Source organism: Peromyscus eremicus, chromosome 1, assembly GCF_949786415.1.
Source record: "Peromyscus eremicus chromosome 1, PerEre_H2_v1, whole genome shotgun sequence".
Lineage (NCBI taxonomy): Eukaryota > Metazoa > Chordata > Mammalia > Rodentia > Cricetidae > Peromyscus > Peromyscus eremicus.
The window spans coordinates 193,411,396-193,435,991 of NC_081416.1; the positions used below are offsets into that span (position 1 = coordinate 193,411,396).

The 24,596-nt window shown below is 37.1% G+C and overlaps 1 protein-coding gene across 1 annotated transcript in view; it reads right to left on the minus strand.

The window, feature by feature from the left end:
- Nucleotides 1–20,373: 20,373 nt before the first annotated feature.
- The window catches only part of LOC131894744 (zinc finger protein 431-like), a 28,006-nt gene continuing 23,783 nt past the window's right edge, over nt 20,374–24,596 (minus strand). Inside the window, exon 4 of the mRNA XM_059245057.1 lies at nt 20,374–23,719. Within this exon, the coding sequence (XP_059101040.1) occupies nt 22,186–23,719 (1,534 nt within the window). The 3' untranslated portion in view covers nt 20,374–22,185. The remainder of the gene's footprint in view (nt 23,720–24,596) is intronic.

The following is a 24,596-nucleotide window of genomic DNA, read 5'->3' on the forward strand; positions in this document are numbered from 1 at the left end:
TGTAGATGTAACCAACCATCTTTTTAAATAAGAAACACAGAGCCAATGCAAAGAAGAAAGTCAAGAGGTCAGAGCTAAGAGCTAAAACCTTACCCTTCCTCCTGCGGTGGTCCTACCTCTCTGAACCAGAGCTACCCCTGTGTTCAAGTCTTTATATAGATTTCCTATTCTGCCTTCTCATTGGTTGTAAACCCAACCACATGACCTCCTCATCACGGCCTGTCTGTACAGGCCTCCAGGTTTTCTATGATTGATATTGAGATTAAAGGCATGTGTATCCAATAATGGCTGTATCCCTGAACACACAGAGACTTACCTAGCTCTGCCTACCAAGTGCTGGGATTACAAGTGTTGGCCACCACTGCTGTGCTTTCCTATGGATTTCTAATAGCTCTGACCTTGGGCAACTTTATTTATTAACATACAAATAACTTTTTATTACAAATATAATATCACATTTCCCCTTTTCTATTTTAATAAAAAGAAAAAAGGAAAAAGCTTATAACTAACATAAGAAAACTATATACAAAAGTACAATAACTATATACCATATATACAAGTAATAAATACCTAAACAATGTCTACTTCATTTGTATTTGACAAATTCAGAAACAATAATTCCATTATCTATCCTATTGTATCTAATTCACTTCTATCCTAATTAATCTTCAACTATAACTAACTAATCTTCAACTCCCTCAGAGACCCAAAAGGAAATAATATTAGCTAACAAAAATAAAAACAGGAAGTACATGCAAGCACCTTCCAAAAAATTGTGAGTTGACAGAAACAGCCAACTGCCTGGACAGTCATCTGAGGTTTCTCCACAGTGTTGGGGCATCATCTTCAGCCTATAGGCTTAGCATATCTGAAAGACTCATTTGTGAAGTAGGATGTACACAAGGTCAACAGTTCAACCTCACATTGGGCGAGAGCAGTCTATATACCAGAAACACCTGAATTCCACTAGTGTCATGTCATGATTCTGGATTTTAAATTCTGGAAATTGTGGATGTTTTTTGATTTCAGCTGTCCATTCTTCTAGGCTATGTGTGTATGTGTCTTCATCCCAGCATCCCGTTCTTCTCCACATCCCTGTATTAAATGCCATTCTACTATTGAGAGGCGTGAGCTTAAATACTCTTGAAGAATAACTGTTTCAGCTGCTGTTTCATTGCACATCAGAAGCCATCAGCCCACTGCCTGTTCAGCTGCCTTCAAAGAACATGGCACTCTACCTTTTCCGGATTGTGAAGGCCACTTCAGGGATGGTACCATATTGTCCTGGACTCAGGAGATGCCTTTTGATAAAGCCATAACCACACTTGTTTTGACAAGAATCAGTAGTCCTTTGTTTCATGTCCTGTCTGCCCTGTTTGTAAGTTGATTTGAGGACATATTGTTGTCCAGTGGCTAACTTTTGCCACAATGAAAGTTAACTCCAATTGCAGTTTTCTCAATGCCCATATTTTCTCTGAAGTAGATTGGTACAGCCAGGAGCCTCCATGTCTCATAGTCATGACAAAAAAATTTTTTTTCTAAGTTATTAAAACATTTTAAATGCCATATTCTGTAGATTTCTGAAGGGTTTGAAGATGACCTGTCTTTCTAAAATATATCTACTCAATCTTGAAAACATACCTAATATGACTACAGTTCTATTATAATGTCTAACTACTAACTTTCATTTCTTTATATCCTAATAGTTGGTAATAACTATTTCAAGGATCAGAAAATTGCATTACATTGTTAAATGAATAGTATAAGTAAAATTAGAAATATACATATAGCATTTTCTAACAATATCAATTTCAATATATATAATTTGTATAAAATATAAAACAACACAATCCAATGTAAAGTATTTACATTTTTCTTTTCTTTTTTTTGTTTTAACAAGAACCTTAAATCTAATCTCCTTTGCTTAGCCATTTTCCTAACCTTTGACAACAACTTGTAACCAACCCCCCTAAACAATGAAAATTATCCCAGACCCAAAACCCATTAAAAGACCAAAAAAACCACCCACCCCACACCACCTCTTTGGGAATGTGGGCATCATATTCTTGAAATTGCTTTCTGCTGTGTATGGGCGAAGGTATCTTTATCCTGAAAAGAAAAATTTTAGGTTAATTGTCAAATTCTAGAAAAGGTAGCTATATCTTTCCTTATCCAGTCTGTGTATAATGCCAAAGTTCAGGGTTTATCTCAAATCCTTATTCAAGTAGTCTTTGAGACTGGATCATCTCAAAAAATTACTGCAAGCTTTTTACCAAGCTTCATTTTCTATCCATAATTTTTCAATGTCCTCCTTAGTTAAAGGTATGACAATTTCTGTTGGGTCTATTTCTGCTAATTGACGAAGTCTCAATTTTCCTTTCCAAATCAAGTCAGAGATTTTTTCCACATAAGTTTTAAATTTTTTATTTGGTATTTGGTAAAAAATATCCATTCCAATGTAATATCTTCCCTTTCATTAATATTCCTGTTGGAGAATGCCTAGAAGGTAAAATAGCCAAAATGCAATCCAGATTTGGATCAATATGATCTATGTGCCCTTCTTGTACTTTATTTTCTACCAAAGCCAATTCTTTCTCAGCTTCAGGTGATAATTCTCTTGGACTATTTAAGTCCTTGTCACCTTCTAAGGTTTTGAACAAATTATTCAGTTCATCATTTTTTACCTCAACAATAGTTCTTAGATGAGAAATGTCTCCAAATAATCTTTGAAAGTCATTAAGAGTCTGTAGTCGATCTCTCCTAATTTGCACCTTTTGGGGTCTAATTTTTTGTAGCTCTATTTTATATCCTAAATAATTAGGAGAATCTCCTCTTTGTATCTTTTCAGGAGCAATTTTTAATGCCCAGCAAGGCAAAATTTTCTTTACTTCTTCAAACATTCTTTCTAAAGTATCTGCATTTGAGACTACTCATAAACTATCATCCATATAATGATAAATTATAGATTTAGGAAATTTTTTACATACCACTTCCAATGTCTGTTGTACAAAATATTGGCACAGAGTTGGGCTATTCAACATTCCCTGTGTGAAAACCCTCCATTGAAATCTTCTAACTGGTTGAGAATTATTATAAGTAGGCACTGTGAAAGCAAATCTTTCTCTGTCTTTTTCTTGTACGGGTATTGAAAAGAAACAGTCTTTTAAATCAATAACTATGAGAGGCCATCTTTTTGGTAACAGAGTAGGCAAAGGAATTTCAGATTGCAGAGAGCCCATTGGCTGATTACTTTGTTAATTGCTCTAAGGTCTGTTACCAGTCTCCATTTACCAGATTTCTTTTTAATAACAAATACAGGAGAATTCCAAGGGCTATTAATAGAAGTTTGCCAAAAATTTTTCTTTATGTTTTTTCCTGAATTTCCTGTTCTCTCTGTTTCTTCATCCTGACCAACATGATTTATTCCAATAGGCATTTGGTTATTTAGTTGCTTTGAGTAGGGGTTTCCTCTACAACTACAGGAAAGGTTTGAACTGGATTTACTGTGGCGGCCTGCCTGAGGCTCCTCTGGGAGTTTCCCGAAGCTCAAGGCAAAGGATTACCCTGTCTGTCCCTTGTTGATCTACATTCATTGGTCCAGTGTTTTCCCTTACCACACCTTCTGCATACTCCCGAAGGAAGGGGTATTCTGTTGCCAGTGTTCCTTGAAGAAACATTATTTCTAGGAATGATCTGTTTACAGTCCCTTTTCAAATGTCCTTGCTTTCCACATCCAAACATCTAACATTTCTCAAACCTTTTGAAATTGCTTCTTGTACCCACATATCATCAGGGTCATAAGCCTCAACATTAACCGTGTCTCTAATCCAATCTCCCAAAGGTGAGGATCTTGTTTTAATGGCCTGATTATTCTTTTGCATGCTGCATTTGCATTCTCAAAGGCCAAAGATTCAATTATTATCTGACTAGCTTCTGAATTCAGGACCATTCTCTTTACTGCTGAAGCCAGTCTTTGTAAGAAATCTGTGAAAGATTCTTTTGGGCCCTGTATAACCTTTGTAAATGACTCAGTTTTTTTCCTGGTTCCTCAACTCTGTCCCATGCATGCAAGGCTGCCGTTTGACATAGAACTAGGGTTTGGACATCATATAAACATTGTGTTTGTACTAAAGCATATTGGCCTTCTCCAATAAGCTGATCCTGGCAGACTTGTATTCCGTTATCCATCCATTGTTTTTCTATATTTTTAGCCTCATTATTGAACCACATTTACCACTGGAGGTTTTGTCTGGGTTCAAGAACAGCCTGTGCCAAATCCCACCAGTCCTTTGGTAGAATCCTATTACAAGTTGACCAGGTGTTTAACATTTGCTTTACGTATGGGAAATGCATGCCATTGCCTCCTTAAGTCTTCGTAAAGCTAACATTTTAATTGGAATCCAAGTTTTTTGTTCAATCTCTTCACCAGGTAGCTGCTGTATGGCTACCAGATAAATTAAGGGTGATTGTGTGAAAACTGGCTTTCTTTCTGTAACCTTATGATCCAATTTTGAAACAACTTCACTGTTAATTTCTTCTGTCTGAATTTGAATTTCTCTATAATTTATTTTTACAGGTTTATCAAGTTTTTCTAAGACTGTTATCCTGGCACTTAAATTGACTATCTTTTTAAATAGTAAAATGAGGATAAGAAAAGTAATAAACTGAATAATTCAATCAATATTAATGTTCTCATATGGTTGTTCCATTGTCACAGTGCCTAAAATTTCAAACAAAGCCCAATTTTCTTCCAATGTACACATAAAGACCATTTTTTTAATGTAGAAAAGAATTCTCTCATAAATAGATGTGTTAATTGACTTACCAAGTCTGCAAAGAACAGTAAAAATTTGAGGGAATTTCAAAACAGCCACCTGGTGTTTGAGATGTGAATCCAGAGAGGGAGAGAGAGAGCAAGAGAGAGAGAGCAAGAAACTGTAGCCGCTTGAGCCGAGTCAAGCCTTAGGTTTACAGGCAGGGGCCCTGTTCGGCAGGGCAGGCCTGAGTTGTTTGTAGCAGTTGCATGTAGCTCCAGCTGCGGGTCAGTCAAACCTGGGCCCGAGCTAGGGAGCCGGACCGCCCAGGCCGGAAACTGGACCTGCCGCCAAGCCAAGCCAAGCGTTTTAATGGATTCTTGTCACGTTAGGCACCAAATGTAGATGTAACCACCTGCCTTTTTAAATAAGAAACACAGAACCAATGCAAAAAAAAAAAGCCAAGAGGTCAGAGCTAAGAGATAAAACCTTACCCTTCCTCCTGCAGTGGTCCTATCTCTCTGAACCAGAGCTACCTTCTGTGTTAAAGTCTTTATATAGAGATTTTATATAGGATTTTTCCATAACCTGGCAACAAGCCAAAGTAATAGAACAGAAGTGTCCTACTTGTTCCTTCTACAATCAAATGCCATTACCAACAGGATGTAACCCAAAGGGTACTCAGAGGAATGAAATCTGGCAGATGGACGTGTTTCACTTTGCAGAATTTGGAAAATTGAAATATGTACACCATACCATTGATACTTATTCAGGATTTCAATGGGCAACTGCTTTGAGTTGTGAAAAAGCTGATTCTATAATCACTCATTTGCTAGAAGTTATGGCCATCATGGGTATACCTGCACAAATAAAAACTGACAATACTCCATCATATGTCTCTGTTAAAATGAAAAAGGTGTTTGCTTATTACAATATAAAGCATATTACAGGCATACCACATAATCCTACAGGTCAAGCAGTTATAGAAAGATCAAACAGAACTCTAAAGGATATGCTAAATAAACAGAAAGGGGTAACAAAACCCCCCAGAAATAGACTGCATAATGCTCTATTAACTTTGAATTTTCTCAATGCCAATGAGAAAGGAACAACAGCTGCAGAGAGACATTGGATAATAGAAAAAACTACAGAATTAAATCAACCTATATACTTTAAGGATGTGCTGACCTCAGAATGAAAACCAGGATATGTGTTTCATTGGGGACGAGGTTTTGCTTTTATTTCTACAGGAGAAGATAAGCTGTGGGTACCATCAAAATTGATAAAGGTTCGATTTGAACAAGAGAAACCTCTTAATTAGAGGAGGTGATAGTTGATCAACTATCATGAACATCCAATTAAAACTAACATACCAGTGACACATGCCTTTTCATTTAATCAGATAATAACTTGCCAAAAAGGAACATTCCCAAAAAACCTTGGGGAAAGGTTTTTGTTTTTGTCTTTTAGGAGAATGAAGGTTAAGAAATTTGAAGAACACTGGACAAATGAGACAACTGAAGAAAAGGGACAAATCGTCTATCCCAAGAAACAGAGTGAAATGGCATATGAGTATGTTATCTAAAAAAATTTATGTCTTCCTAAATGTTTGTTTATGCTTTTCTTTAAAGATTTAACACTATTGGTCTTCTAATAGTCCCAGTTCAATTAAAATTTAAAGCTGAGTTTGAAGTTGGAGAATGGCTCTCTTCCTCTTTAAACTCAAGCATGTTGTTAAAAGGAAAATGCAAACTCCCTATATCATGTCAGAAGAAAAGAGCCATCTTCTGCTATGGGACAGGAGAAAAGCCAAATTAATTAAGGAACTATTCTATTACTAATTTCAACTCTTTGATTCTATTCTGATTCTTTAAACTTTACTTAAAGTATGAATTTTATATCAAAATTTACAAGATTAATATATAGAGATATTTATATACATTTTAAACTTTGTTAAGATATAAATGGTATACAGAGTACTAACTAATTCTAAAAAAGAAAAAAGGCTTGAATTAGCTGCATGTATATGTCTTTGTGTTTGAGTCTCTTATCAGTTTTCTGCAGGAATTCATGGCCAGGCCTAACATCAAGTGAAGTCTCCAGGAAGAAGATGGGGCCCCACAACAACAACAATTCCACATGGACAATAATAACATCACTACGCTGACAAACATCATCTACAGATCAGCTTTGAACTACAAGGTTCTCAGAGCAATTTTGAGAGAGCTAGCTGAGATGATCCAGTCTCAAAGACTACTTGAATGAAGATTTGAGATAAACCCTGAACTTTGGCATTATACACAGACTGGATAACGAAGGATATAGTTACCTTTCCTAGAATTTGACAATTAACCTAAAATTTTTCTTTTCAGGATAAAGATACCTTCGCCCATACACAGCAGGAAGCAATTTCAAGAATATGATGCCCACATTTCCAAAGAGGTGGTGTGGGGCAGGTGGTTTTTTTTTTGGTCTTTTAATGGGTTTTGAATCTGGGATAATTTTCATTGATTAGGGGGGTTGGTTACAAGTTGTCAAAGGTTAGGAAAATGGCTAAGCAAAGGAGATTAGATTTAAGATTCTTGTTTTAAAAAAAAGACAAGAAAAGAAAAATGTAAATACTTTACATTGGATTGGATTTTTGTATATTGTATACTAATTATATATATTGAAATTGATATTGTTAGAAAATGCTATATGTATATTTCTAATTGTACTTATACCGTTCATTTAGCATCTGATCCTTGAATGTTGTTATTACCAACTATTAGGATATAAAGAAATGAAAGTTAGTAGTTAGACATTATAATAGAACTTTTAGTTATATTAGGTATGTTTTCAAGATTGAGTAGATATATTTTAGATAGACAGGTTATCTTCAAACCCTTCAGAGATCTACAGAATATGGCATTTAAAATTTTTTAATAACTTAGCAAATTTTTTTTTTGTCATGACTATGAGACATGACGGCTTCTGGTTGTACCACTCTACGTCAGAGAAAATATGGGCATTGAAAAAAACTACAATTGGAGTTAACTTTCATTGTGGCAAAAGCTAGCCACTGGACAACAAAGTATCCTCGAATCAACTGCTGACACACAGGACAGACAGGACACGAAACAAAGGACTACTGATTCTTGTCAAAACAAGTGTGGTTATGGCTTTATCAAAAGACGTCTTCTGAGGCCAGGACAATATGGCACCATCCCTGAAGTGGCCTTCACAATCCAGAAAAGGTAGAGTGCCCTGTTCTTTGAAGGCAGCTGAACAGGCAGTGGGCTGATGGCTTCTGATGTGCAATGGAACAGCAGCTGAAACAGTTATTCTTTGTAGCTACAGTTTTCCTGCCTGGCCCACAGTCAGGACAAATCTCTCTCACCTGCTAGTCCCACAGCCACTCAGACCCGACCAAGTAAACACAGAGACTTATATTGTTTACAAACTGTATGGCCGTGGCAGGCTTCTTGCTAACTGTTCTTACAGCTTAAATTAATCCATTTCTATAAATCTATACCTTGCCACGTGGCTTGTGGCTTACCAGCATCTTCACATGCTGTTTCTCATCGTAGAGGCTGGTAGTGTCTCTCTGACTCAGCCTTCCACTTCCTAGCATTATTCTCCTCCTTGTCCCGCCTATACTTCCTGCCTGGCCACTGGCCAATCAGTGATTTATTTATTGACCAATCAGCAACACACTTGGCATACAGACCATCCCACAGCACTTTCCCTTTTCTTTCTTTCTTTTTTTTCAAAAAGGAATGTTTTAACCTTAACAAAGTAAAATTACATATAATTTGGGAATTTGGGCGTAGCTTCTCTTACTACTTCCTGCTGGAGGGGGACGCTATATCTTGTGGGGACACAAAGAAAATTTTAGAATTATGGAATAGTCCATGAGGCTGTATTGTCTGAGCCAGATGCCTTCTAACCATTCTGGATGTTGGATCTTCTGGGCCATGGTGTCATTGGAGACCTTTCAGGGGGTCTTGGCTGGTCAAACCTGATGTATCTTAATCTGGAACAAATCCATAGCCTTTGGCTTTCTGTGGGAACAAAAGCAGTCTCCTTTCCAAAGTAACACATCCTTACATCCAAATTTTGAAGTCAAGGTATCTTTAAAATATACATATTGGCATAACTCAACATCTTTTACAATCAAATGTTTTTCTGCAGTTAAAAATCCCAAAGACAACACAATCCAGATTCTCTATGTAATATTCATCTTTACGTGGCTTATTTTTTATATTAATTTTACTGTCTCTTTAAAGACTTTATTTTTTAAAACTCTGTATTTGTTTATATAACTGTATATATCACCTTTTTTGTCTCTTTCAAGCCTACGTATATTTAACACACATTGTAAACTATTACATCTGAATCTGTCTTATTGTGAATCTATTGCTTTAAACTGCATCAGCTGTGGCTGCTGCCTCTGTCCACCTCAGCTTCCCCACATGGCAGTGGTATGTTTACAGCCATCTCTGGGAGCTATCGTGGGTCTATGCTTTTATCCAAGCAGCGTATAGCCCCAAAACCTCTTTTTTTGTTTTGTACTAGCAAAGGCTAAATCCACCACGCAGCTTAATGTGCTACTTGCAGAGGCCTCATTCTCGCCATACTGCAGGTCAAGAGTACACGCTAGGAACCCACAAGTAGCTCAAACTGGTAGGCTGCTGCTTATTTGAGAGAGACAATTAGGAAGCTGTTTTTAGCTCCGTTTTAGAATCTTTTCTCAGGTTTTAGGTGGAAACTCTTGCCAACACATTGGGTACCATTTGTAGCTAGAGTTTTCCTGCCTGGCCCACAGTCGGGACAAATCTCTCTCACCTGCCAGTCCCACAGCCACTCAGACCAGACCAAGTAAACACAGAGACTTATTTTGTTTACAAACTGTATGGCCATGGCGGGCTTCTTGTTAACTGTTCTTACAGCTTAAATTAATCCATTTCTATAAATCTATACCTTGCCACATGGCTTGTGGCTTACCAGCATCTTCACATGCTGTTTCTCGTCATAGTGGCTGGCAGTGTCTCTCTGACTCAGCCTTCCACTTTCCAGCTTTATTCTCCTCCTTGTCCCACCTATATTTCCTGCCTGGCCACTGGCCAATCAGTGATTTATTTATTGACTAATCAGCAACACACTTGACATACAGACCATCCCACAGCAATTCTTGAAGAGTAACTAAGGTCATGCCTCTCAATAGTAGAATGGTATTTAATAGAGTGATGTAGAGAAGAACGGGATGCTGAGATGAAGCCACATACACACATAGCCTAGAAGAATGGACAGCTGAGTTCAAAAAACATCCACAATTTCCAGAATTTAAAATCCAGAATCATGACATGACACTAGTGGAATTCAGGTGTTTCTGGTATATAGACTGCTCTCACCCAATGTGAGGTTGAACTGTTGACCTTGTGTACATCCTACTTCACAAATGAGTCTTTCAGATATGCTAAGCCTATAGGCTGAAGATGATGCCCCAACACTGTGGAGAAACCTCAGGTGACTGTCCAGGCAGTTGGCTGTTTCTGTCAACTCACAATTTTTTGGAAGGTGCTTGCATGTACTTCCTGTTTTTATTTTTGTTAGCTAATATTATTTCCTTTTGGGTCTCTGAGGGAGTTGAAGATTAGTTAGTTATAGTTGAAGATTAATTAGGATAGAAAGTGAATTAGATACAATAGGATAGATCATGGAATTATTTTCTCTGAATTTGTCAAATACAAATGGACTAGGCATTGTTTAGGTATTTATTACTTGTATATATTGTATATAGTTATTGTACTTTTGCATATAGTTTTTATGTTAGTTATACGCTTTTTCCTTTTTTCTTTTTATTAAAATAGAAAAGGGGAAATATGGTGATATTTTATTTGTATTAAAATATTATTTGTATGTTAATAAATAAAGTTGCCCAGGGTCAGAGCTATTAGCAAGCCATAGGAAAGCAGAGCAGTGGTGGCGTATGCTTGTAATCCCAGCCCTTGGTAAGCAGAGCTATGTAAGTCTCTGTGTGTTCAGGGATACAGCCATTATTGGATACCCATGCCTTTAATCTCAATACCAATCATAGAAAACCTGGAGGTCTATACAGACAGGCCGTGATGAGGCAGTCATGTGGTTGAGTTTACAACCAATGAGAAGGCAGAACAGAAATTCTATATAAGGACTTTAACAAAGGAAGTAGCTCTGATTCGGAGAGGTAGGACCACTGAAGGAGGAAGGGTAAGGTTTTAGCTCTTAGCTCTGACCTCTTGGCTTTCTTCTTTGTGTCGGTTCTGTGTTTCTTATTTAATAAGAAGGTTGGTTACATCTACACCACCATATATATATATATATATATATATATATATATATATATATATATATACACACACACACACACACACACAGATATTGATAGACAGATAGATAGATAGATAGATAGATAGATAGATAGATAGATAGGGAGAGAGAGAGAGAGAGAGAGAGAGAGAGAGAGAGAGAGAGAGATTCACTCCAAGTTCTGTGACTCTAGAGAACCCTGACAAATAAACTGGGATTCCCAGTCAATTAAATTTCTATACTTTTAAGTTGTAATTTTCAATTTATACTCTAACTACACATCTCAAAGAGTTTTAGCAAATACTTCAGTACCAGTTTATATACTTTTGCAGAAAATACCTTTCCTATTTTATAAAGCTAAAGAATATAGAAAACAGTGTAGCATAGAGTTGGGGGTTATTTTTGATGAAAAATGTGTAAAATAATATGAGCCATTAGGTACATGGCAAGATTAGATTATTTGTTTTTATTAAGTGGATAGGTACTTGTTACTTAGTTGAAAGCTACTTATTTATTAATTTAATCTAGTAGGCATTCATTCCTTAATCTATTATAATTGAAATATTAAGTAAATTGATGCTGAAAAAGGAAACACCAACAGTGCTCCAATCTCAAAGGAGAGACAAGTAAAATCTGTTTCCAGTTTTAAAGCCATCTTTTAGAATTGTAGTCAACAGACTGAATGATGGAGGTGGAGAGATGACTCAGTCTTTAAGAGCACTGATTGCTCTTCCAGAAGATGTAGATTCAATTCTCAGCACCCTCATGGTGTCTCACAACTGTGTAGCTCCAGTTCAAGGGGACCTTACACCTCACACAGACATCTAGTGGCCTTGATCTTATCTATTCCTACATAATGGTTGGATTCTTTGAAATTTGAGATACTTTCCCTTAGTTGCTGACTTATCCTTGGGTGGATCCCTAGGTGGTATCAGTTTATGGATCCAGGTGTTGCCTACCAGTAGCCTGTCATGTTTTCTATTTTTAATTATGTTTCCTGTCCAAGGCAGCCTAGTCAGAGTCAGATACCTGATGTTGACTAGAAAGTAAATTTCTTCTCCATTTGAGAAAATAAGGCAGGGATGAGCTCCTTAATTATTAGTCCAATACAACACAGTCAGCCAATTATCCATATATATACAACCAACAAGAATAGATGCAACAGGTTGTATTCATGTATTTCAGCATACTTATTCACCCACACTTAACAAGGAAGAATTTAGAAGGGATTTTTGAGGGGAGTGAATGAAGAAATAAAAGGAAAAAGGAATGAAATATCTTTTAATTAAAGATTTATTAAAATAAATTTCAAATAAATAGAGGAGAAAAACAAAAAACAAAAAAAGTTTAAGTGGAAAATGTTGAAAGACCACTTAACTCAATGTTGTATTTACATATCTACATCCATATAAAATAATGATTATAAGTGTTTATTTAAAAAGGTGAAGTTCAAATGTGAATTTAACAAGAAGTTGTAGATTTTCAACACTGCACAAACTCCTTTGTTTGTTTGTTTGTTTGTTTGTTTGTTTTTGGTTTTTTGAGACAGGGTTTCTCTGTGTAGCTTTGCGCCTTTCCTGGGACTCACTTGGTAGCCCAGGCTGGCCTCGAACTCACAGAGATCCGCCTGGCTCTGCCTCCCGAGTGCTGGGATTAAAGGCGTGCACCACCCCTGCCCGGCAAACTCCTTTGTTACAAACAAATATGCTTCTAAAAAAATTTTGTTGGAACTTTGACAGCTTTGTATTAAATATATAAATCATAAAAAAAGAGGGGCTAGAGAGATGGCTCAGCAATTAAGAGCACTGGCTGTTGTCAACAGAGGACCCAGGTTCCATTTCTAGAATCCACATGGTAGTTAACAATTTGCTGTAACTATACCCCCAGGGACCTCCAGCCTTTCCGGCACCTGTAAGTACTGGGCACTGACACATGCATGGAAAACACCCATATAATTATATTTTTTCAAAGTTAGAAAAAGAACTGAGTGGAAGTATCTACAATGATGTCACAGCCCTGAGACAGACAGCAGCCTGGGCTAGTTTAAATGACATCCCTATGGTCTTGCATGGAAGGAGCTGTGGCCCTCTGTTGAGCCAGCCTGTTCAGAGGAAAAAGCAGCTTCATTCTTAGGTTAATATAGTTCATTGTAACCATTCATCTAAGAGCAGAGTATACAGTGCTGTTAAGTGACTTTTCCTTGAAGTTTTCTGAATCTATGTTCTCTATCTTTTCTATCTGTGAGAATGACATTGGTCCAGTTACCTTTTATATTGAACATCAATATTACCAGGTTACACAGGCTCCAAAGCAATGTTTTTTCACTGTGTCATTGATTTTCAGCTAAGACCTTGTGGTATAAGATGAACATTCCAGAGTTTTTAATTTATATATGTTTGTGCATAACATTGCAGTAAGAATACCCCTAAATGTCTCTGCTTTACATTGTGATCATGTTCAGATGTGGATTTGTTTTTCGCCTGTTTAGGAATAGAAAGAATTCTACATGAACATGTCCAGACTTCCTAAGTAAAATCCACATACTTCCTTTGTTTAGGAAAAGTATGCTTTCCTTGCCTCCTGCAGGTAAGAAATTTTTCTCACTTCTTTCTTGGCTGTTATTATGACTATTCTTGGTAGTCAATCTGACTACTTATAGAATTAAATAAAACCCAAAGAGTTGATGTACCTGTGAGGGATTTTTTTAAATGTTTTGAAACTAAAGATCCATCTGTAATCTTGATTATTTGAGGTTAAGTCCACCTTCAGCTCTGTCATGGCTGTGTACACCTTTAATCCAAGCACTCAGGAGGCAGAAACTGTTGGATTTTCCTGACTTTGAAGCTGGCCTGCTCTACAGAATGAGTTCCAGGGCTATACAGATAAACCCTGTCTCAAACACACACACACACACACACACACAAATCAAAGGAAGTTTAAGATCCACCATTAATTTGGTTTGCACTTCCTGTTGTAGCTTAAATATACAAAGTGTATTGAAACAGGAGACTCTATCTCTTTGCCTCCTTGACATAGCACTGGCTACCAAGTTCATTTCTGTACCAGCATTAGTGCCTACTTCTTTGGTATTTTGGTGTATACTGAACACCAGCTGAAATATCTAGCCTCATGAAGTGAACAACTACTGGACTCTTCAAATTTCCATTGGTAAGCATACATTGTTGGACTACCTGGACCACAGCTTGTAAGACATTCTGTTAAATCAACATTCTACATACATGGAGTGATTCATTCTACCAGTGTTGTTTTTGTAGAGCAACTTGAATAATACAATTGTGGGTTGTTGTTGTTTTTTTTTCACCTGCATGGGTGGCTGGAAAACCATGATATGGTGAACTAGGGGCCTATCTCCAGATTGGGAGGAGGAGCCAATTGAGCCATGGGAGCCAGTTTTTGGGTCCTCTCCTGGCTGGATGGCAGCCAGTGGTTGGATGCAGAGTTTGGCATGTTTTCGACTGGTCCTACTGTTCCTGCATGCTCCAGTGTGGTTCTGTGTGGTCCTGCATGGTCTTTGCAATTCCTGGGTCAGCTGGCAGCCTCAATGTAGCCTCACTCTGTGTACTGCTTGGGTGGAGAGCACTGGGAGTGGGACTGTGGTTTGAAAAGACCTTGTTGACATCACTGTGAAATGCCAGTGCCCTTAGTGCTTATGTTGTTGCTGTTGAATACAGATCTTCTGACTCAGAGAGTCCTGGTCCCTCTCAAATCTTCCAGAAGTACTGAACGTTGAACTTTTCACATTTAGGTTTAGCATCCATCTGGAGTTAATTCTGTGGAGCATGTAAACAGTATCTCCTGAGTAAAGTGGCACTCCACTGCTAAACTTTGCTACATCAGGTTGAGAGCTAAAGTTAATTAAGACAGAGACAATAATATATGAGAAAATTTTAAAAACACAAAACCACTACATTAACCATATCAATCACTTAAGCAGCAAAAACTCAAAAAGGAAGGTAGTGGCAACTGGAAAACACACATATCTCAAAAAATGAGGAGCAGTTGGCCTCTAAGATAAAAAAGAGGAATCTAAAACATTCTCTCCACAGAAAGTTCCTAAACTAACAAAATCTGAAGGAACTCATAACATAATATAGTAAATTTTCTGAAAGGAGCAGTGAAGATTCATCGTTTTTTTAGAGGAACAAAAATAAATTTAGATGACAATTCACAAAATCAAAAACATACTTGGCACCACTGACCAAACATGAAAAAAGTCATACCTACACATACACATTAAAGCTCCTTAAACTAGAATGATATGATCCTAATTAAAATTACACCTCTAGAAATCGCTGGCTAGCAATAAATCCTGTGCACTCCAGGTTTGTCCTTTGCCAATAATAAAAAAATTTTTGGGCAAGGAGAGAGGTCTCACAAAAATTGCAGATATTTCCTTGAAGCTTTCTGATGTTTTTAACTTTGTAGAAAATAGTTTTGATTACTAAAAGGAACTCATTCACTTATAATAAGGTAAATGATATTCATTAGGATCACTCAGGCACCATTTTGTTTCATATGGTTGATAATTTCTTGTAAGGCTACATGAGAGTGAGTGTTGTTGGCTGTTTTTGCTCTTTTGTGGGCCTACCACCCAGGTCCCAAATAAATCACACATGGAGTATTATTGTTAATTACAAATGTCTGATATTAGCTTGTCTTGTTTTTTGCCAGCTTTTCTTAACTTAGCCCATTTCTCTTCTGTAAATTTCACTTTCACTCTCACTCCAAGACTGGCTGTGTGCCTGGGTGGCTGGTCCTTGCATCTTCCTCTCCTTGTTCTTTCTTATTTTCCTGAAACATTTCTTGTTCTGGGTGGCTGGCCTGTTGCATCATCTTCTCCTTGTTCTCTTGTTCTTTCTTATTTTCCTGCCATATTTCTTGTTCTAAGTATAGTCTCTACATGCTAGCCCAGCCCATTAATTCCTATCAAGCTATTGGCCACTCAGCTCTTTGTTAAACAAATCAAGTGTTTTAGGCAAGTGTCACAGCTTCAGAGTTAAACAAATGGAATATAAAAGAATATCAGACATTTTTGCATCATTAAACAAATGTCCCACAGCATAAACAAAAGCAACACAATTTAAAATAATATTCTACAAGTGAGAAAATAAAAACATTTCCAAACCAAATGCAAGATAACAGATTTTTAAAGGAACAGTGTATGATTTGTTTTATACACTTAAAGCAAATTGTTTTGCTCAATTTGCTTTATGAGTCAGAAGAACTTTTGAAAACCAGTTTATCCCCACATTTTGTATGTGTTTGTGTATGAAAGAGAATGCCTTCCATGTGTATACAGGTGACATACAAGAAAAGAAGATGTCAGATCCTCTGGATCTGGAGTAGCAAGTGGTTATGGGGCTCCCAGCTTAGATATTGGGATGTTAACTCTGGTCATCCCCAAGAAGAATACATGCTGTGACAACTGCCCAGCCACAGAGTACTTTTACCTAATAAAAGTCTTTCATGGATTAACAACAAAACCTAAGTAAGCAAAGATCTAAATAAATGATCCATGAAAACATGATGCATCAATAGTAAGAGGTTATGTAAGGTAAATTAGCAGCATGAATTGAATACAATCCAAAGAAAATTCTCAACAATTTATCATAGGATTCCTGATTCCAATGCTACACGCAAAGTGGAAACACTTAGAATGCTCAATAAGATTATGAAAATATAATACACATAGTGATACCATGTGACTTCTATATTTACTACAAGCTACAATTTTCAAGAATATGTACAACATTTGTGAAAGAATAAAGGAGATAGAAAGAGCCAAGAACAAAAGCAGAAAAATATAGTAAACTTTTATTCAAAAGACCAAAGGAAACTCAGTCAGGGAAACTGTGCTCTTGACCAATGTTACCCAACGACCTATAATTCTATGTGTATAGAAATTAACAGAGCCTTCACAAATCCCACATAATTAACTCAAAGTGACCATTAAAGTGTTAGGTTTCTGACAATCCAGCCATTGATAATTCTTTCAAACAGAGAGGCCCCAAATGATAGATCTGTCTTGGCAAATGGAGGTACTCTCATGCTATGGCTTTGCAAAGTCTCATCTTCCCCTGTAGGTATCAGGTAATCCCAGTGCCACTAATGCGAAATCACAAATCAGTGTAGAAGAGTAATTTACTGTCTATCTCCTGCCATTACAGCTGGGCTCTGCTCTACTCTGATGAGAGTGTTTCCCAGAAGAGATGTCCACTGCTGCTCTGCTCCACTCCCTAATGCAGTTTCCCAGCAGAAATGTCCATTTCTTCTCATCTCTAGCCCAAATTGTGACTTCTCTGCTTCAGTTAAGTAAGGGGGAAGCTGCTTCAGAAACATAGTGGTCTCCAGGGAAAAGTTGTTACTTCTACTCCACTCCATTAAGAAAGTTTTACAACAGGTGTCCATTGCTTCTTTGCTCCAATCCACTAGTGAGTTTCTGTTCTACTCTCGCAAAAGGTCTTCACCAAAAACTTACTCATGAGATTTATTTATAAAGGAGAAATCCAGGAGAATGGCTGCCTCTACCTGGATGGAAAAGAGCAGTTGCCAACTGAACAGCCCTTCTATACCAATTCTTAGGGGCAGAGTTTTGCCAGGGAGAACATTTTCAGGGTGGGAATTGGTCAGACATCAATCCCTGAGATTGAACACATTCAGAGATCAGCTGGATTTTGTGCTCAGGGATTGGTTGGATTCAAGCTCATGAATTGGTTCGTTTGTGCTCACTTGGTCAAGGGTAGAGTGTGTTTCTTTGGCTCTGGTTTCATGGCCAAAGTGTGTTTCTTTCACTGCTCTCTTTTAACCATTTGGGTCTTTTTTCAGGATCAGGGTGTTTTTCCACTGGCTTGGATTCAGGAATGAAGTGTGTTTCTTTTGCTCTGGTTTCATGGTCACTGTGTATTTCTTTGGCTCCAGTTTCAGGGACAGAGTGTGTGTCTTTCACTGGCTCTGGTTTCAGGCACAGGGTGCATTTCTTCTGCTGGCCCTTTAACATTACACATATGGCTTCATATAGTTATAAATTCACTTTTCTCCATGAGCTTGCTGGTGCAAATAAAATAAAACTGGTCATCATAATGCTTAATCAGATTGTTAGGATTGTCCATTTTTTTTTTCTACAGAATAAATACTCTTGTGAAACTGATTATAAGTGTGTTGGCTAACAATCTTTCCAAATACTTTATAATAAGAAGCCCTTTCTCACCAAGGTAACAATCTCCAGTGGCACAATTGACCATCAATGTCATATGCCTCTCCCCCCATGCACCAATTGGGAATAGGTAAGGTCCAACCTCCAGAAGAGTCAGGACAGTTCTCTAGCCCCTCTCCTCAGCCAGTGCAAATCAAGAGATAGGCCAGCAGCCTCCTCCCTACCACCACCTTCCAAAACATCCCCTAAAGCAACAGAGACCACTGGAGCCATATGCTCCCCCCCCCCCCCCGTGCACACCAATTCAGGAGAACACCGGAGTCTTGTGCCCCTCCTACACCAAATGGGAAGAAGAGAAACCATAGGAGCCATAGACCCCCTCCTGCACCAACTGGAAGAAGAGTGACCTAGAGCTGTACCTTTACGGATTAAAGAAAGAAATAGATAGACGGTAGTGTAAGAACAAATTAGAAAACAAAGAACAATGTAGCACCATCACATCCTTGTGATCCCACAAGAGCAAGACCTGAACATCCCAAAGCAGATGATCTGAAAGAAAGAAGCCTTAAAAAACAACTTTATGAAGATAGAGGCCCAAAAACAAATGGAAAAAATCCCCAAAAGAAATGAAGGAAAAGACAAACAAAAAAATGGATGAAATAAAAAATCTCTTAAAGTCAGGAAAGCCAAGAAAAAAAATCACACAGGTGAAAGAAACAGTTCAAGATTTGAAAATTGAAAGAGATGCTATAAAGAAAACAAAAACTGAGGGAATTAAGGAAAAGGAAAATCTGAGTAAACAAACAGAAACTACAGAGGCAAGCTAACCAACAGAATACAGGAAATGGAAGAGAGATTCTTAGGTACTAAGGATATGATAGCAGAAATAGATTCATCAGTTAAAGAAAATGTTAAATCCACCAAATTTTTAACAAAAAACATCAAGGAAATCTGAGAAACCATGAAAAGAACAAATGTACAAATAATAAGGATAGAAGGAAAACAAGTCTAGTTCAAAGTCACAGAAAATATATTCAACAAAATTATAGAAGAAAACTTTCCCTACTTAAAGAAAGATATGCCTATGAAGGGAGAAGAATCATACAGAACACCAAATAGACCGGATCACAAAAATTTCTCTTGACACATAATACTTAAAGCACTACACATACAGAATAAAGAAAGAATATTGAGAGTAGCAAAAGAAAAAGGTTAAGTAACATAAGGCAGACCTCTCAGTATTACACCTAATTTTGCAATGGAAACTCCAAAAGCCAGAAGACCCAGTACAAACATTCTAAAGATACTAAGAGACCATGGATACCAGCACACACTATTATACCAAGCAAAGCTTTCAATCACCAGAGATGGAGAAAACAATATATTACATGAAAAAAAACTAGATTTAAACATTAGATATTCACAAATCCAGCCCTACAAAAGTACTAGAAGGAAACCTCCAACTCAAGGAAGTTAGCTGAAACCACCAAAACACAGGCAATACATAATCTCACACCAGTAAATCCTAAAGAAGGAAAACACACACATAATACCACCAAAAAAATAACAGGAATTAAAAATCTCTGGTCATTAATATATCTTAATTATCAATGGTCTCAATTTTACTATAAAAATACATTGACTAACAGAATGGATACAAAAACAGAATCCATCCTTCTGCTGCATACAAAAAACACCAAAAACCACAAAGACAGATAATACCTCAAAGTAAAGGGTTGGGAAGAGATTTTCTGATCAAATGTAACTAAGAAAGGAGCTGGTGTAGCTATCCTAATATACAACAAAATAGACTTCAAGCTAAAATCAATCAAAAGAGATGGAGCACATTTCATATCACAGGATGTCTCAATTCTGAACGTTTATGCCCCAAATACAAGGGCACCTACATTTGTTAAAAAACAAAACAAAACAAATTACTAAAGCTTAAATGACAATAAAACCCACACACTAACAGTGGGAGACTTCAATACCTGTCTCTCACCACTGAACAAGCCTGTCTGACAGAATCATAACAGAGAAATAAGGGAACTAGCAGATGTTATGACTCAGATAGACCTAACAAGAATCTACAGAATATTTCATTCAAACAAACAAACAAACAAACAAAAAATACACATTCTTCTCAGCACCCCATGGAACTTTATAAAAAATTGACCACATAGTTGGTAACAAAACAAATATCAACAGATACAAAAAATTGGTATAATCCCCCTCTATCTTATTGGACCAACATATCTTAAAGTTAGAATTCAACAACAGAAAATGCAGAAAGCCCACAAACACTTATAATCATTTCATCATGAAATTTGTAGGCAAATAAATAGAACTAGAAATAATCATCTTGAGTGAGGTAACCTAAATCCAGAAAGACAAACATGGTATGTACTCACTAATAAGTAAATATTAGAAGCAAAGCAAAGGGTAAATAGGCTACAAATCCACAAAACCAGTGAAGTTAGGTACAGAAGAGGACCCGAGAGGGATACACATGGATTACTACAGGAAGGGCAAAGTGTTAATATCTCCAGGGTAAACAAAAGGGGGAAGTTGAGAAGAGGAGATAGTTGGGAAAATGAGGGCTTGGGATGGCTGAGTTGGGGGACACATGGGGGAGGGAGAGCAATGAAAGAAATATGTTGATAGAGTGTATCATTAAGGCGACGGGAAGAAATTTGTAGCTAGGGAAAACTCCAGGAAATAGCAAGATTGTCCCCAGCTAAGACTCATAGCAATGGTGGAGAGGGTACTTGAACTAGTCTTCCCCTGCACTCAGATTGGTGTTTACCCTAATTGTCATCATAGCACATACGTCCTATGACTGATGGAAGCAGATGCAGAGACCCACAACCAAGCACTTGGCCAAGATTCTGGAGTTTAGTTGAAGAGAGGGAGGAAGGCTTATAGGAGCAAGGGGGAGGGGTGTCAGCATCATGACATAAAAACCAAATTGATAGCTGACCCAACCTAGTGGGAGCACATGGACTCTGGGACTGACAACTGGGGAGCCTACATGGGACTGCACTACACACTCTGAATATGGGTGACAGTTATGTGGCTTGATATGTTTCTCAGTACACAGGCAATGGGACCAGAAATTATCTTGGGCACATGAACTGGCTTTTTAGAGGCCATTGCCTATGGTGGGATGCCTTATTCAGCTTTGATGCAGAGGAGAAGGGCTAGGTCCAGCACCAAATTGTGCTGACTACTAAAGATAGGGCTTACCCTGTATGAGGAGTAGATAGGATGGAGGAGGTGGTGGAAGTGGTAGAAAGGAAAGGAGGAAGAGCAGGGCATGGTATATAAAAGGGAAGAAAAACATTTTAATTAAAAATTATTTTTAAAAGGCCTCAATAGCTTTTCAGGTCATCAAAGATTATTGCAATATCCCAAGGCTTTAAGAGATAGATTGCACACAAAAAGTTTTACTCTTGTGTAAAGTGCAAAACTTTACCACAATGATTACATTTAGAGGGTTTCTCTGCAAGTTGATATTTTTCTCATGATTTTGAAGAAAACTCACACATGCAAAGATTTTACCACACTGATTACATTCAATGGGTTGCTCTCCAGTATGTGTTCTTTTAGACATTTCAAGAGTACTATGACATAGAAAGGATTAATCACACTAATTACATAAACAGGGTTTCTCTGTAGTATAGTTTCTTTCATACTTTCAGTAACAATTGTGACAATCCAAAGCTTATCTGCACTGATTACATTTATAGGTTTCCTCTTCAATAAGTGTTCTTTTATGCCTCTGAAGACTACTGTGACATTCAAAGGCTTTACCAAATTGATTACATATACAAGGCTTCTATCTAGTATGTGTGACTTTATGCATTTGCAGAGTACTGAGGCGTGCAAAGGTTTTTACCACAATCATTAACATTAATAGGGTTTCTCTTAAGTATGGGTCCTTTTATGATTTTGAAGAGAACTTTGATCTTTAAAGCCTTTACCACATTGATGGCATTTATAGGGTTTCTCTCCAGTATGGGTTCTTATATGAATATGAAGAATACTGAGACGTGTAAAGGCTTTACCACAAGTGATACATTCATATGGTTTCTCTCCAGTATGGATTCTTTTATGCATTTGAAGAGTACTGGGATGTGCAAAGGCTCTACCACACTGATTACATTCATAGGGTTTCTCCCCTGTATGTGTTCTTATATGACATTGAAGAGCACTGTTATATACAAAGGCTTTACCACATTGCTTACATTCATAGGGTTTCTCCCCAGTATGTGTTCTTTTATGATTTCGAAGATTACTGTGCTGTGCAAAGGCTTTACCACAATCATTACATTCAAAAGGTTTCTTTCCAGTATGTGTTTTTTCATGCCTTTGACGATGACTGTATTTTGCAAAGGCTTTACCACATTGATTACATTCATAAGGTTTCTCTCCAGTATGTGTTCTTTTATGACTTTGAAGAGCAGCGTGACATACAAAGGCTTTACTACATTGACTACATACAAAGGGTTTCTCTCCAGTATGGGTTCTTTCATGTATTTGGAGACGATTACGACTTGTAAAGGCTTTATCACATTGATTACATACAAAGGGTTTCTCTCCAGTATGGGTTCTTTCATGTACTCGGAGACTATTTTGATCTGCCAAGGCTTTACCACACTGATTACATTCATAGGGTTTCTCTCCAGTGTGTGTTCTTTCATGCCTTTGAAGATGACTGTATCGTGCAAAGGCTTTACCACACTGCTTACATTCATGAGGTTTGTACCCAGTATGTATTCTTTTATGACTATGAAGATTATTGTACTGTGCAAATACTTTACCACAATCATTACATTCAAAGGGTTTGTTTCCAGTATGTGTTCTTTTATGCCTTTGAAGAGTACTTTGATCTGCAAAGGCTTTACTACATTGAGTACATTCATAAGGTTTCTCTCCAGTATGGATTCTTTTATGCACTTGAAGACTACTAGGATGTGCAAAGGTTTTACCACACTGATTACATTCATAGGGTTTCTCCCCAGGATGTGTTTTTATATGACATTGCAGAGCACTGTGACATAAAAAGGCTTGACTACATTGCTTACATTCACAGGGTTTCTCCCCAGTATGTGTTCTTTTATGACTTTGAAGATTACTGTGCTGTCCAATAGGTATACCAAAATAATCACATTCAAAAGGTTTCTTTCCAGTATGTGTTCTTTCATGCCTTTGATGATGACTGTATTTTGCAAAGGCTTTATCAAACTGATTGCATTCACAGGGTTTCTCTCTGGTGTATACTTTTCCACAGTTTTGAAGATGACCATGATATGCAAAGGCTTTAACAGGTTGATTGCATTCATGAGGATTCTCACTAGTATTTGTTCTTTTAAGCAGTTCAATATTACCAGGAAATGCAAAGGCCTTAACATATTGATTATGTACAGAAGATCTCTCTCCGTTTTGACTTCGTTCTTGCCTACAAGGATAATGAAACATATAAAAGTTTTAACACATTCAATTGACTGTTGAATCTTTATATCTGTATTAAATAATTTTACAATATGATGTAATTGTAAAGAACTAGATCATAAGGTTTTATCACTGTATTTACACTCATATTGTTTCCCTTCATTAAGAGTAGTTTTGCCTCTTTGATGGTAAGATCCTTTATTACAACTTTCCATTAGCAGAACCTATATGAGAATTTTCACATGTGTGAAGAAAACTGGAAAAACTCAGAGATTTACCACCCTTAATGCATTCATCAACTTTCCTGTACTGTGAGTCATACTACATTTCCTAAGTGAACTAGGACAAACAGAAATATTTACATAATCCTCATTCTCACAGGATTTTAGTGCAGTGTTTGATGATGTATTAACAATGAACCTGGAAAAATAATTACTTGTATACTTGAATCAAATTGAACAAGAGTACTCAAACTGGGAACTGATTCATATCTTCTAATTGTTCTGAGAGAGATGTATGTTATGTCTTTCCATATCCCTATGCTCATATGGCTTGTATCCAGAATGGCATATGATATACCTAGAAACGGCAGAAAGAAATAAAAGATTTTCACAGTGAATTCAGTTTTACTTTCTGTCCTCATAGACATGTGGTACAGGGATTAAGATTTCTACACAACTGAATTGACTCTTGACTCTAACTGCCCATCTCACTAAACAGCAGAGTCACAACAAATATATACGTAATGCCAGATTTATTATGGACCGTTTGCTTGTTAGAAGGTTTTGGAGATATACTTATCACATCTTCAATGTGTATACATTTTGTAATATGAGTGGTATGAAAGAAATGGACAAACACTTCTACAGCATAAATCTAATGTT